General features: G+C 37.0%; 1 protein-coding gene across 1 annotated transcript in view; it reads right to left on the bottom strand.

The window, feature by feature from the left end:
* LOC134751597 (paired box protein Pax-5) overlaps positions 1 to 16,858 on the bottom strand; it is a 127,657-nt gene that overhangs the window by 13,150 nt on the left and 97,649 nt on the right. The window contains exons 5-8 of the mRNA XM_063687072.1: positions 14,526 to 14,723; positions 4,733 to 4,832; positions 4,140 to 4,308; positions 236 to 321 (exon numbers count right to left, since the gene is read on the bottom strand). Coding sequence (XP_063543142.1) covers positions 236 to 321; positions 4,140 to 4,308; positions 4,733 to 4,832; positions 14,526 to 14,723 — 553 coding nt within the window. The remainder of the gene's footprint in view (positions 1 to 235; positions 322 to 4,139; positions 4,309 to 4,732; positions 4,833 to 14,525; positions 14,724 to 16,858) is intronic.

Here is a 16,858-nt window from a genome sequence, read left to right on the forward strand (position 1 = left end):
AAAAGTGACGTTTTGTTTGAAGAAACGTCACTTTTGACACTGACATATCCGATCCATGTCGTATCTTTAGCAAATTTTTGACGTATCTTAAATCCTACTCCTCCTCCATTGGAGAAGCGTCCGAATGACGCGTTTTTCGCTCTTATTGCTCAGACATAAAGGTTTTTTTCTATCGGCTTTTGCCGATTCCGCGTCGATATAATATAGGGAGACCCAAAGAGTTCATGTCACTTACATTAGAATATATTTGATCGCCGTTATAGTGACTCCTTTGCCGTTTCACATCGTCTTCGGAATGACTGTTGAAGTCTCGGTTTTCATCTGCAAAAAAGTTACAATTATTTCCAAAGAACACTTCACAAGAAGTTTCTAATCCCGATGAGCCCAAGAGTAGGGTGGTTCACGATTGTATGGGAAGAAATCAATCTCTAGCTAGAAGAACCCCAGTAGCATTTATACGTCATTATGACGTCAGCGACGTCATTATGACGTCCCTGACGTCATTTTGCTACCTGGGAAGCGGCACCCCCTTATTTTATTACACTTATTAAGTTGATATATAGGTACGCCAAGTTTTGTAACCTTATCTCAACTACAAGGGGGTGTCGAAATTTTTCAACGTTGTATGAAATCTAAAAAAATGAAAATAATATTTTTTAGATTTTTATTTAAGTATCTGTTTTCACTTTATTTAAAAATGTGATTTGTAAGTTATTAAATACCATTTTTATTTCTATTTTTTTATGATTTTTTTAGGTGAAATTTAAATAATATAACTTTTGAAAAATTATAAAAAATAGAAATAAAAATGTTTTTCTACTTCAAAACTTATAAATCACATGTTCAAATAGTAGGCCAAGCAATAAGAAGGTATAGAGGGAAATGCTACTCGTAGGAACACAATTTTTAACTTCGTAGCTTTGTTTGGACTAGTTAGGAGATGAACATATCAAGTCCCCGACCGTAACCCTGGTGCTGAGGGAGGGGGGTTTGAAGGTTAAATTTTTCGGTTTTTCGATTATATCTCGGAAACTATGGGTCTGAGCGACATGGCCACTTATACAAAATGAAAAGTGATTTAATTTGTTACAAGTTTTATTAGGTAATTTTTTTTGATATCTTGCATAGTTTCCGAGATATATAATCGAAAAACCGAAAATCGGAACCTTCAAACCCCCCTCTCCCCCCAGCACCAGGGTTACGGCCGGGGACTTTTGATATGTTCACCTCCTAACTAGTCCAAACAAAGCTACGAAGTCAAAAATTGTGTTAAAAGCATTTCCCTCTATACCTTTTTTTGGGCATTTAATTTCTTGGCCTATAGTGTGAAAACAGATACTTAACTAAAAATCTAAAAAAATAATACTTATAATTTTTAGATTATATGAATATGAATATAATTCGCCCGTGCGTTCCGCTCACGTCAATACATGTATGGACAAGTACGAGCAAAATAGATTTAATGATAGCTAAATGACATTATTTTGAGGTGTAAATGTACGTTCGAATCGGCCTCATTGGCGCTTTCGCAAAGGAACATAAAGTGCGTAGATATTACATCTTTACGAAAAAAGGCATGTTTTTTTACCTTACATTTCTATTATAATAATTGAATAACGCCTAACTTTAATAACCATCAACCACCGCAAAACCACCTCAATAAAAACCAAACTCAAATTCAAACTCTAAAACTCCACGGTTCGAAACCCTACTAAATATCTTAAGCGGGAGAATTTGAAAAGTTATAGTTATATAACTTAAGTTATAGTTATATAATATGGCAATTTGTGCAGTAGGTTTAATAGCTCAGTAAATCTCGCTACGGTCTATAGGCCGCTCTATGGAGGTAGGGATGGGCTCGCTTATGACTTTGAGGGTTACGGATATCGATAGCTATTTTAATGGCTGCTGTCTTCGACATTTTATTCTATTAATACCTAGTTAATCAACAATCGAGTTGTTATATTAATTGAAGTGGTTTTGTTTGAGATATTATAATATATATTATTATTATTTTCATAATTGCCAGTGTATTTTTATTGCTGTTGGTATTTAATTTGTACAAAACTAGTTTAAGTAGGTTAGGTATATATTACACTATAATTTGTACTCTGCATAGTCAGTTAAGAAGGAAGGGACTCGAAAATGCATATTTTACAGAAACAACGTATATAACCTTTATTAACGCAAATAAATGATTATGATTCGGCCCTAATGTGAAGGCCATCCACATTTATCGCGCAGCCATACTTAACCGTATTGATCTTAATGTGTAAATATTATCTGACCTATTTATGAATACACTTACACTTATAATAATAATAATATTTTACGTTTAGTTGCTTAAGATAGTATTAAGTACTAACATGTATGGACCATTATGAAGTCTGAAATAAACGAATTTTATTTTTTTATTTATTTTATGAAAGCTCTCAAGTCTCTCAACCCGTCATTAGGTAAATTGAGGACGCAAAGCACGAAATTTTTTGTACAAGTACAATGACTAGTTAGCCATTTCCTATCGTTATCGCATGCGCATAATTATATTGCTGTGTAGCTCGCACGGTGGCATTTACGTGCATTCAATATACAAAAAACTTCGTGCATAACGTCCCTACTTTAGTCATAATGTCAGATATCATAACAATATCATTAAATTTACAACTTATCGATAATCGACACTCCTCACTCCCCATCTCTACTCCTAGTTAGGGGTGCAAACTCCACGGGGTCGACTATTTTATTCGTTATACTTCTCGTAGCTCACAAGTTTGCCCATACCGTCCTCCACTCCAAAAAGACGTAACTGTCAACAACTTCATGTGGACATAAGGCCTTTTAAAATGGGAATACTAAGTTTTACCTTGGAAAGAGTTTAATTATGGCAAAGTGTGCCCGCGCGACTCGTTCTCGTAAAATGGATGTGTCTCAAACTCTCACAATTTTATTTAATAATAAAGAAGGTGAATTTTGTGGGAATGAGCAAAAGACTTAATCAAATACTTATTCAAAGTTAATTAATATAAAAATACCTTCATTAAAATTGTACCTACATTTTGAAAGTCGTTGCGGAAGAATTGAAACAGAACAATTCTGCGGATAGATAGTGGATGGCTAAACTTGTGATATTTTCAAAAGTATTTGATTATTATTTTAATTTCTCAACTAGGGTCACCCCGTCTGGAACACGCGTAAAAGCGAACCTCACTTGAGACCTTGAGAGAGATGTTTATGTTACTCACATAATCAATGGGTTTTTGTTGAAGATGTTCTGGCTACAGTTATGACTGGTAATTTAATGTAGTTTAGCAAAAAGGATCCATCCTCTAAAATTTGTCATTTAAATGAATTATTATTCCTAAATTCCCTAATCTTTTCCCTAAATCCAATTCTTACCCTGGTCTTCGTGTCGCTTTTTCTTGAGCCCGTTGCCATTATGCAGACCCTCGACCTGCTCGATCCCGAGTATACCGTTGATGCTATAAAGGGTTGTTTGGGATGCTTTGGCTAGAGTTTTGACTGTTCTTACCTTGGTCTTCGTGTCGCTTTCTCTTGAGCCCGTTGCCATTATGCAGACGCTCAACCTGCTCGATCCCGAGTATACCGTTGATGCTATAAGGGTTGTTTGAGATGCTTTGGCTGGTGTTTTGACTGTTCTTACCTTGGTCTTCGTGTCGCTTTCTCTTGAGCCCGTTGCCATTATGTAGACCCTCGACCTGCTCGATGCCGAGTATACCGTTGATGCTATAGCTGCCCGTGTTGGGTACGTGTTGCTCCGTCGTGAGGGGAGGTTTTTGTTTAAGATGCTTTGGCTAGAGTTTTGACTGTTCTTACCTTGGTCTTCGTGTCGCTTTCTCTTGAGCCCGTTGCCATTATGTAGACCCTCGACCTGCTCGATGCCGAGTATACAGTTGATGCTATAGCTGCTCGTGTTGGGTACGTGTTGCTCCGTCGTGAGGGGAGGTTTTTGTTTGAGATGCTTTGGCTAGAATTTTGACTGTTCTTACCTTGGTCTTCGTGTCGCTTTCTCTTGAGCCCGTTGCCATTATGTAGACGCTCAACCTGCTCGATCCCGAGTATACCGTAGATTCTATAAGGGTTGTTTGAGATGCTTTGGCTGGTGTTTTGACTGTTCTTACCTTGGTCTTCGTGTCGCTTTCTCTTGAGCCCGTTGCCATTATGTAGACCCTCGACCTGCTCGATGCCGAGTATACCGTTGATGCTATAGCTGCCCGTGTTGGGTACGTGCTGCTCCGTCGTGGGAGAGAGGACGGCTGTCGTGCCCGCGTTGCCCGAATGGGTTATTACCTGATGAACAAATTGGGTTAAGTACTGTCGGAAGTATAAAAAGTGTGAATGTTAGAATTTCAAAGAATGTCAAAAAAACTATACTGATCCTTTTCTTTTGGGTGCTGCAAGCTAGTACAAACGTAAGACATAGTATGATTCTCTTTGTCCATGTTTGAAATGAGACAGTCCTTTGACAAACTATATGAAATGCTTCTAGTTTTATAGATATTTTCAAAGTTAACCCAATACACCTTACCATTAAGGTCCTCTAGTACATCTCAGTTCAACCCGCGAACCGAATCGTGCGCGAGAAACTATAGGTCTCTTCGTAAACCTAGACCATATCTATTGATAATTAGCACACTGAGTAAAAGACTCTGGAGACACTTATTTGTTAAGAATTTTGCAACTTAAGAACGATATACAGATATAAAATACTCACAGATACTACGCTGCCCTGCGCCGAGGAAATTTCTTGTTCTTGCTGTTGCTGCTGATTGTGCGCGTGCTTTGCTTTTTCTGCCGCCTTGTTGCGGACGATCCTGAGAACAAAAGGTTAATTTAGAAACTGGTCGAAGTGTAGGGTATGTTTTTGTTGCGTTTTCAAAAAATTCAAATTCAAAATTCAAAATTGTTTATTGCATTCAAAAACTTTACAAATATTACAGTGGCTGGTGTCTCCTTTTAAGTTATTTACAAAATAACCTGTGCTAGGAGGCACCGCTCTTCCGTGTGTGTGTGTGTGTGTGTATCCTATCAAACAGCAGAAATGCAAATAAATAAATGAAAATGTCTGGTGCACGATCCGTGGATCATTCGAAAGTTAAGTTTGGTTATGTTTTGACACAAACTGACTCATTTTTTGACACACGCATACAACAAGAGCCAAAAACTAACAAAAACTACAAAAAAGTTCAACTTTATTAAGTCCCTCAATAAAGAACGTGACGTAACGCACATTGGAATTAGGTTTCTGAATAATCATTATTTAAATGATTCTCATAAAAACGTAAGCAGCCAAAAGTTTACAAAGAATCTCCAACCAGATGAGCACCTGTTAAAATCCAAAGCAAAAAGCCAGCCATCGATCAAACTAAAACCCTATTCACCTTTATAATAAGTTCCCGAAACAATTTTTGCATATGTCAACCCGCGAGATACTGGCAATAATTCACGAAGCCAGCGTCATCTATCATGGCGGGAAATGAAACGTCAACTCAGCAAAATGGCCGCGAAACAGTATGTCGTCATCGCTGCATCGAAATCTTGTTACTGCGTTATTGTCTGGGGATTTTTTTTAGGGTGTTTTGTGTAACGAGGAACGTGTAGAAATAAATATGACGATTATTCATAAAGAAACAAATTATGTCGTAGGTGTGTTTATTAAAAAATACCTATTAATCAAGAACTCCATATACTTACATTTTTAGGGTTCCGTACCCTAAGGGTAAAAACGGGACCCTGTTACTAAGACTCCGCTGTCCGTCTGACCGTCAGTCCGTTTGTCCGTCTGTCCGTCTGTCTGTCTGTCACCAGGCTGTATCTCATGAACCATTTGTTGTTATAGCGGCAACAGAAATCCATCATCTGTAAAAATTTCAACTGTCTAGCTATCACGGTTCATGAGATATAGCCTGGTGACAGACAGACAGACGGACAGACGGACGGACAGACGGACAGCGGAGTCTTAGTAATAGGGTCCCGTTTTTACCCTTTGGGTACGGAACCCTAAAAACGGCTCTTTTATTCAGAAATATTTAATACCTAAGTACAGTCATATGATTTTGCTTTTGGATTTTGTTAGAATTAATTAGGCCTCTAATTATTTAAGAATAATACACTGTCCTGCCCCTGCCGTAGATGATCTTCGATAACTTCGCCTTAATAGTTGTTAATGCAAATCTAATCTCATAATCCAAAATTAGGGCAATAAAAAACCGCCCTTCAAAAATTCAAAACCCTCAGCAATTTGCCAAAAAACGCCACGTGGCCTGCGGCGGATGCGTGGCCAATCGAGGCATTTGCGGCGCGCGGTGGTATATGGAAAAAGGATGTTGGCGCGCGTGCCACTTGATTCATTGCGGCGAACTAATGGTGAAATGAGAAATTGCAACTTTTAAGACAATGGTGGTAAACCAGCGTACGAGTTTTAAGCTGTAACCGTAGCCCTTGATGGCGGATTCCCTGCATGGTTAGTTGTCGCGTTGTTTTTCTATGCTTGCTTCGTGTGTGAAAATGCCAAAATGCCGTTATATGTGATTTGTGAGATGTGTATAGACTATAGAGGCACTGCTACACTTTATTACTTCAAAGTCGGTGTAAAGCTAGCTTAGACGGACTTTAACGCAATAACAAGACTACAAAGTGAAATGAAGTGAAGTAAACGGCATAAGCACAGACCTAAAATTTATGCTTATGTCATCCTAGTTCTGTGGGCATAAGTCGATTAAAAAAATGACTAAGAAACGTTGAGTATATGGATAGTATAGAAAGGATCGCAATCTCTTATTTCAGAATTGTTGTAAAAGTGACCGCGTTAAGCTTTAAATAATAGTTCCTAATCTCTCCGGTGGCGCTAGTTCGGCTCTGGGACATGAGTATAACATGAACCATATAAGGCAACAAATAACCCGACCAAATTACGTAGGTTGTTTTTGGTAGTATTTCGGTGTATGGTGGCGCCGCCTAATTACTGTTTTTTGATGGACACTTTTCATACATAGAGATTTGGCTCCTTTATACAGTCTCCATGGTTGAGTAACTTAATTACAATATGAGTATCAGTCAAATCAAACCTGCAAAGGTTGCAAATACATAAAAATATAAATCGTACTATGTCGAGAATCCACTAAAAAATTTGTCACACAGATAAATCAAACCCGTTTCCGATACAATAAAGCACTTGTGGTATGGTAACATTATCACAGAGAATAGAATAAAATATTTGGGCAACCGCAGCGCTGGCAACCCTTCCGCAGGAAGCGGATGTAACCCTTGCTTTTTGCGAATTTATTGTGGAATTTTTACATTCGCTAAAAGGACGGAAGTTGTTCTTTGCAAATTGTATGTTGGAAAATAATGCTAATACCTACGATTACAGCTATCTTTGTAAGGATAATGAATTATTGCGAATTAAACTATAATCTCAGTTTTATGCTTAAATCTGAAATAAGTATCTACTCGTATGGTCATGCTCTTAAATATATTTCACTCTTAGCTTAGATAGTGGTTTTAGTTTCTCGACCTTTTTGATTTCACGAGACACGAGAATTCATGATCAAGATTTCTCGAGGAAAAAATTCTCGAGAAGAAACCCAACTCCCATAACTCATTAGTAGATGCTAGATATGATGCGAAACACTGTCACTATGGTCACAAAATGGTGTTCTACCACCACTGATTTCTTAAGTAAATTAAATATACATGTAACTTTCGATGCCTTTTAATGGTTAAGATAGTGTTTTCTGACATCAAAAAGTTTTTCTACGTTTTTTATTGTTTTTTAGCCATTTATTATATTATTTATTGCGCGAGTGACTTTGCTTTATTTGTCAATTATACCTATATTTTATGACAATACATTACTTAAACTTATAGACAAAAAAATTACAAAATTATTCTCCAAAACAAACATTACCAAGTTATTTTCTTGCTAACCATAATTTCACATTGTCATCAAAAAACGCCCCGCAATATCATAACCATAAAATCTAAAAAAAAAACATTAAAAAAACTGCCACCCAGCGCTACGTCAAGACATTTTTTAATCGAGCCCGCCCGTCTGGTAATTGAGGCCATAATTCCTGGCAACCCCGGTTTGACATTTGAATTTTTGGTGCGCGAATGAAATAATTTGTCGTGCTGGGGATGGAGGGTGTGAATACATTATTGAGCCCGTTGGATTATTGTAATTTGACCTTCTATGCACTTTTATCAGAAGATCCTGTTAAAAGACTGAAAATTCTCGTACCATTATGCTATTATGCATGGTATTAAGGCTAACTATATTTTATTTTCAAGTTAAACCACTTTTGTAAATATCTTTAGGAAATGTAACAAGTGTAGGCAATATTATGTCTTTCTTGATCTACATATTATCTAAATAAGTAAATGTATAAAAACGGTATGAAATCTTGTAGTATCGTTAAAATTATAAATAATTTATATTTAGTGCCAAAACACCTACATAACAAGTGTTATGGACAAGGGCCTGACACTATTTGATAGAGAAAGATAGTCTTATTGCGATTCCTATAAGAGGAAAGAGAAAATAGTGCCATGCTTTGTCCTTATCACCGACCGGGTGGCATCATAGGTAGGAGGCGATGGCGAAATACCGAAATTTAAAAGAGTGAAAGACAAAAAATCCTATGCTGCCCAAATTTTATATGAATATTCTTTCTCTTACCCCCGGTCGGTCGGTGGCGCGTCTATAACTACTTGTATAATACTATGTCTATGCTCTGTCACAATTACCAACCAATAAAAAGTTGGTTCAATAATTATTTTGTCAGTATTTCTTACATTCCGTATCCTCCCATCAGCAGCTCCTTCGTCCTGTCAATATTACTGACACCGCTGACATTCTTCCAAACCTTCACATATATAACAATAGACAACGCAACTCTAAAAGCATTTCCAACTTCTCACTTCATGACGACCACGAGCATTACCGGCGCGGGCACGTGACGGGCAAGTGACGGGCACGTGCCGGGCACGCGGCGGACACGCGCATCGCCGTCGTATTGAGCTAGCGATGGGCTTCGAATTGACTCTTGACTTTTGGAATTTTGACTTTTAATTCGATTTTGAGTGTTTGTGTTGAGCAGATTAGATCAGTAAGTAAAACCATTCCCTCTAACTACTAGCAATGTGGCAAAAGGTTTTCAATATGAGATTTTAGTTTGCTGTATGCAATTTTCATGGTGGATATTTATTTTTTATTTACAAATTATCACTTAGTGGGTAGGTAAGTTAAGGATTATATAATTATATTACATTTAATTTATTTCGTTTCTTTTACGAATGTGTATCTTTAAAAAAAATATTTTTATTTAAATCTAGTACCATCTAATTTATTAATGTTTTTTATTTCGTGTATGGATTTGGAATAAAATATACAATCATACTCCATAAAAATAAATATAGGACATACGATATATTTAAAGCTACCTGTGCAGTTGTTTCTCATATTTATAATAGCTAAACTGCCTCCGTAACCATTTGTTTAAACAATAAAAAAATGTGAAATCCTTATTAAATTACCAATAATATCCTACAATAAACCCAATAAAAGTGCTAATGTAAAACTACTTAAAAACAATATCCATTACTAGCAGAATAAATTTAAAATAACTAGATTTGTACCCCAGTTTACTGATACCGGTAATCCTGCGTTATTGTTCGGTAATGGACTTGAAGCACCCCTGGCGAATAACTCGTGAGTGCCGACCCTAGGGGTGCGCTTGATTTGAGACAATTGTAATGACAGAATGATAGTGTAGGGGGGCCTTTAAATGTTAGTGTTGAAAGTGGGTAGATCAACATGCTTGTCGAGAGATCAAAACTTTGATAGGATCTGTTTTTTATGAGAGTAGGCCATGGGCCTGACTAGAGAAAGATAGTCTTATTGTGATAGAGGAAAGAGAAAATAGTGCCATGATTTGTCCTTATCACCGACCGGGTGGCATCATATGTAGGAGGCGATGGCGAAATACCGAAGTTTATAAGAGTGAAATAGAAAACTCCTATGCTGCCCAAATTTTATATGAATATTCTTTCTTTTACCCCCGGTCGCTCGGTGGTGCGTCTATAACTAGTTGTATATACTATGTCTATGAAGGAGGCAAACAAGCAAACGAATTGCTTGAAGGCCTGTCTGAAGCGATAACCGTCGCCCATGGATACCTGCATCTCCTGGGTTGCAAGTGCGTTGCCGGATTTACAATGGAAGTACGCTCTTTTGTTCTCTCTGTCTTATCTTTGTCTTGTGTCTTTGTTTTATCTATATTGTCATGTTTCTACCCAATTCACCGCTTTGGGCAAGACTCGAACTTGCGACCTTTTTAGAATTCCGGTCTAAATGCCTCCCTGGGCTAAAGCGGCACAAAAGGAGAATTGAGAATTTCACGAGTTTCTGGTAAGCTACAGTTGGTTAAAAGTGATTTGCGAATTTTTCTATCTTTTTTTTATACTACGTCGGTGGCAAACAAGCATACGGCCCGCCTGATGTTAAGCAGTCTCCGTAGCCTATGTACGCCTGCAACTCCAGAGGAATTACATGCGCGTTGCCGACCCTAACACTCCTCTCCCTCGTTGAGCTCTGGCAACCTTACTCACCGGCAGGAACACAACACTATGAGTAGGGTTTAGTGTTATTTGGCTGCGGTTTATCTTAACCTTTAATTTAAATTTTAACTTTTAATTTAAACGTATGTGCTTGGTAAAACAGACAGTTTACAACGCAATCGCCATATTTTATCAATTTCATTTTATTTAGGACCAACTGACATCGTTTTTCTTTGTTAGTTAAATATGACTTACAAAATATGATAAGTATTATAATCTATGCATTATACAATGTTATTCTATGATTTCTATGCTATAAAAGTAATAATCAAGAATAAATTAATTAATTTAAATCCAAAAGAAATGTAATTAAGTCAAAAATGAAATATAATAATAACAACTTGATAACTTCTAATAACAATAATAATATGATTTCCGCCGTTAAGTGCAGATCCAATCTAAGCCCACTCGAAACTGTCAGATACCGCGATTAATAAACGGTAGCATGTAATCCGGTGAACTAATATCGGTACGTTATCTTATTACCGGTTTATCTTATCTTATCTGTGTTGCATGTAATTAGAGATTTGTTTTGAGGACACTAGTTTATGGCAGGGTAGTTTGATAAATGATAAAGCTAATAAACCATCGCAAATGTAATTTTACATCGTTTCGTAAAGCTGTCACAGAAAATGTATGTCGATAGGTTGGTGTTACGTATCAAAAAAAAAAGAACTAGCTTTTACAAAATACTCAAGGTGCCTAGCTAGCTCTTTAGGTGGCGCCAGCGAAAACGCGAAAAGTACCCAGTCAAGTGACGCCGCGGATTTGCGCAAAAGCAGTCACGTGACGGGGCCCCGTTGGGTGGTCAGCGCAGATTAAGAGAATTTAAAAAATCGTTGATTTAAACTTTTCTATGTTTTAAATTATACATTAAATCACATATCGTATGAATCAGCGTTAAATAGGCTATTTGAATATAGCAATTAAATTACTATCATGTTTATACATTTGGCCAGACCTAATCAAACTCCGGAAGAATGACAGCTTTCCAGTTTTATTCATGTTTTCTTATTAAAAATGACTACCACCATAAAACAAATTGATGATTGGAGGTACGTGCTATTTAATTAATAAAGTAAGACTTTATTTTTTAAGATTAAATCATTAAAAGGTATCTAATATAGAATTTATTTAACAAAACAACATAGAACACAAATTGTTAAAAATTATGAGTGTTTCAACCGCTCAATTTTTTTTTTACATTTTAAATATTTTTAAATAAAATAATGTGAAGGTTTACAAAAGTATTTTTATGTTTTTCCGGTGTTCAAACGATATAAATTATGATTACAAAAAAAATATATGCATGGAGCTAATTTGATCTGTTCCCAAAGTTGTACATAGTTGAGTCTTAAAGCAGAGAACTAAAACGACTTGTCTTAATCAGCACTATTCTACCTTCTACACTGGACCAAGGCCCACTATTTCCTGCCTTTGATACCCATTGAGTGAGTGCTCTCGCTCCGTTTCCATAATAAATATGAAATATTTCCTCTAATCCTAAGAAATACTTAATATTAACCAATATCTTGATTGATATACTAATCGAAAAACCCTGTACTTTACCCTACGTAAAGTCATAGGCAAAAAACTTTATACGATTATTATGGGTATTCGTAATAATTCAATGGTACGGGGGATGTCCGGTGCGCGCGGAGCACGTGTCCCTGCTTCCGGTGACGCCATCTTTGTTCCCCCACCCGTTTCCGGTACGCACTTCGCGTCACGCAACCCCTTGTGTAGGGCCAGGAAAAAGGCGGATGGCGCAGCATCCGAGGAATACTTTTGTTTTATAATGATATTAATGATAAATAGACAGAAGTTGCCTACTCATGTTAAGGCTATTTTAAAATCGCACTTATAACTAATTCAAAACTGGTTACTTAAGTAGTTTATCTCCCAGACGAAAACTAAAAAACCTTGACTATCAAAGAAACCCATGGTTTGACACTTAATATTTCAAACCAGTTAATCAGTATATTACTTATCAAAAGTATTGTTTAAAAGACTGGCGAGCTACCTATATGCAATAATTTAACGGAATGCACCAAAGGCAAAAATATGATGGGAATGTGTTCCTGATCATGTTTATGATCAAATTATAGAAATAAACTATTTTTAGTTTTAGATCTTCTTCTTCTTCCTTCCCTTATCCGTGGGATCGGGTCTCCTTGTCATTTTGCGCCAGAGTAGTCGATTCTCGAGTGGGTTGTATCTTCTGCTATGTTCAGGTTCTTTAGGTCGGTTCTAATATTGAACCACCATGTGGAGTTTGGTCTTCCTCTTCCTCTCAGTTGTTCCGGAAAGTTCAATGCAATATTAATGACATGGTCTTTTCCTCTTCTTTTTATGTGGCCGTGCCATCTCAGTCGGGTTTAGATTTATTCATATCATAAATAATCAATATAAATAAATTGATGATAATGTCACCATAAAACGTAGTTATAGATAAGTCACATCAAATTCTGCTGATTCATTCAAATATCCAAACTATAAAGTCATTTCATGGCCACACTCAATAACTCTTCCAAGCGCTATTAAATCCGGCAAAACTAAACCTTATACCTCCACAAAAGAGTTGAAATTACATTAAATATCACCGGAAAAGTTTCTGAAAGGGAGTGGTCTGAATGTTTTTCTTTATCTATTTCGTAGGTACGAGTATTTTGCTTAAGATGTCTGTTTTGTCTTTACGATGGAAGAGTATTTTGTGTAAGAAAATAGTAGGAAAAGTTTAGTTGCAAGTTGGAATCGCTTTTGTGCTTTCAATCAATGCTAAGGAATACGTAGGTAAAGGGGAATGCTAGAAATGCTTTGTAAGGAAATTCTTGTTAAAGTTACCATATGAGTAAAGTTACCATGAGAGTAAAGGATGACTCACGTTAGACCGGGCTGTGACCGGGCCGGAGCTTCCGGCGCTTACTTTTCTATGACATGACAGGTGATCACGTGATGCTTCCCATAGAAAACGAAGCTCCGGAAGCTCCGGCCCGGTCACGGCCCGGTCTAACGTGAGTCATCCTTAAGTCAGCATATGAAATAATGTTTTAAATAATGCTTATTTCAGGGATAACTTGTGTATTCGATGCAATAATCAAAAAGATGATCGTTCGTGATTTCTCTTGAATAAATGGTCCGTTTTTCTTATAAAACAATCACGTCGATCAACTAAAATAAAATCCGAAAATTTTAATCTGTTGTCATTCAATTATAATTAGACGGACGGTACAGGAAAAGACAACACAAAAAAAAGTTATATATTTGATGGGTCCGACGGCCACTGAAGTTCGCAAATTCCGGGCATATGTTTCTTTTAATTAAGGTGTAATTAGAATGACAGAGAAAGATACCCGCAATTTGCTAATTTCTGTGTTCGTGGTAGGCCCTCTGACCCGTCTGCCCTTGCTTTTGGCTCGTAAAAAGGAGTGCCGATGGCCTGATTAAAAAGTTTGAAACTATTGATACTAGAAACAGACGGAACATTGTTCTGACTGCAGATCCCTTTACTGAGCAGCCGGTCCCTTATCTCCCACGCGAACATGGTCGGATTTTCTCTCTCGTACGCCGCGAAGACGTCGACAACTGGCGGCGTGGCGACTTTAGGCTTATCTCCCACGCGAACATGGTCGGATTCTCTCTCTTGTAAACTACTAGTATTTGATGGGTGCAGGTCACTATCAGCAAAATTAACGCGGTTTTCTAAAAGGAGTCGTAGCGAAATGAGGTTCTTTTCTTAGCCTCTACACATTGGACCTACTAGATTTTGATATGTTCACTAACAGCAAACATTATACGGTTTCCTAAAAAAGTCGCAGTAAAATGAGATTTTTTCCCAATCTCTAATCAGACCTATAATATCTATTAGATTACCACAGATAACTTACCTATTGATACTAGAAACAGACGGCACATTGTCCTGACTGCAGATCCCTTCACTCAGCAGCCGGTCTCTTATCTCCCACGCGAACATGGTCGGATTTTCTCTCTTGTACGCCGCGATGGCGTCGACCACTGGCGGCGTGGCGACTTTAGGCTTCGAGCCGCCAATCACGCCGGCTTTGAAGCTTCCGGTTTCATAGTACCTGGGGATAAAAAGTTTTATAAAGTATTCTGTAAGCAAAACGTTTTAAGACCTAATTGAAATGTACCTATATTCTGGCAAGTAAATATTTCTATTTCGAAATGGAAAGCGTTTAAAAAAAGTCTCATCGAAGTGTCGCTTGAGACCTTCGCTGTTTTGTTCTTTTAAGTAGGTATGCTAGGAAGCCGATTATGATTTTTCCCCTCACTAGCTCGAAAAGCCGTCTTTTATCCTTTAAAACAAGCGGGGAAAAACGCGTTTTATCCACTAGTGGGGAAAGTAATTGGATGGAGCGTGTTTAAGTAGCTTGACAGATAACAAAACGTAAAACGCTCATAATAATGGTTCGCTCGATATTAATTATCATTAAATAGATGGTTTGAGAATCTAATAAAAATACTAAATTTAGCTTTATTTAATGATTTTATGTCATAAACCTTAAAATTCCATAAGAAACGATTGTTTTTTAATAATGATGTTAAATATAATTCTGAACACACAAGTTGAGTCGATGCAATTTCAAAACGCATCGTTGACATTTCCTACGTCAGAACAGAAATGTCAACATTGTCAACAAAATTTTTACTGTTCTTCTCACCGACTCACGTAAAAATCAGAATTTCTAGTGTTTTCTGTTATAATATCGTAAAAAAATGAGTGATTCCAGTGATGAAGATGATCTAACGCCTGTGGATGTTGCACTTTCCTCGCTATAGTGAGGGGAAAAGTTTTGTGTTACACACGGGTGCAAATGTATTTTACTTCTCGTATGTTGAAACACTTGCTACGCTCAGGATTCTATTTTAGAACCACTCGCTTCGCTCGTGGTTCAACTATAGAATCCTTTCGCTTGCTCGTGTTTCAATTCCACACTCGCGGGTAAAATACAACTTTGCACCCTTGTATAACAAATAACTATTCTTTAATTAGTTATATTAGACAGTCAAGAATTGAAATGAAAAATGGAATTGAATTCAAACCTTAAAAATCTGTGCTTACAAACCCAAACAAATTTTAAACAACATATGAAATGCACAATCAAATACTATCATTAAATAAATAAATATTATAGGACATTCTTACACAGATTGACTAAATCCCACGGTAAGCCGAAGGAGGCTTGTGTTATGGGTACTCAGATAAATACTTAAATACATAGAAAACACCCATTACTCAGGAACAAATATCTGTGCTCATCACACAAATAAATGCCCTTACCGGGATTCGAACCCAGGACCATCGGCTTCACAGGAAGGGTCACTACCCACTAGGCCAGACCGGTCGTCAAACATTGGTACATAAAAGCAAAGATAGATATAACTCCGTAATAGATAGATACAGTCTAAGGAAAAAACGTGCCTCGAAAATCAAGAAAACTTGATTCTCGTTCAGAGGGCGCTACTAGTTTTGGCCTACAGTCGTATAGATGGCGTTGACGGTTTCGTTTGTTATTTAACAATTTTAACGCATATCAATGAAAGAACATGGGTCAAAATCATAAAAATAATTAATGCAAATAAAAAAAATCATTTATCTATATTTAAATACATTCTATCGTATTTTTATAAATCTTCATTTTTAGTTTTAAAACTAGTGTGTCGACAGATGGCAGTGAATTTACTGGAGTTACAAAATTTACTATGACAGTACCGCTCTAGTATAAGTTACTCTATGATAAAAGTATGATTATGATATTGAATTCAACTTCATCTTGCACTTGACATAAAATTCTCCTTCCTTCGGGCCTTCAACAATCAGTAAACACGCGTAACCTTCCCAAAATCAAACAAAAATCACTCGCACACAAAATCACACCATATTGTACACCCCAGTCCCAAATCAACCATAAAGTGACCCCCCTTACTCAGGACTAGTCAGGACATTCCCGATACAATGTCACTCCCCTCCCAGGAGACGTGGCATTACGACTGACGAAAATTAAATTCTGCGCTCAATAAAATAATGGGACTGTATTATGACAATTTAATTAGTTGGACACCCTACCATTTGGGTTCGATGATTTATTTGAAGCGTTGTTTTGTTTCATTGATAATTTGAATTTTGCGAGCTGTTTGTTTCGTGAATTGTTTTTATTGTATCGTTGGGAATTTATTTTAGCCTGCCTTACGTTTCAAC

This window comes from Cydia strobilella, chromosome 22, assembly GCF_947568885.1.
Source record: "Cydia strobilella chromosome 22, ilCydStro3.1, whole genome shotgun sequence".
Lineage (NCBI taxonomy): Eukaryota > Metazoa > Arthropoda > Insecta > Lepidoptera > Tortricidae > Cydia > Cydia strobilella.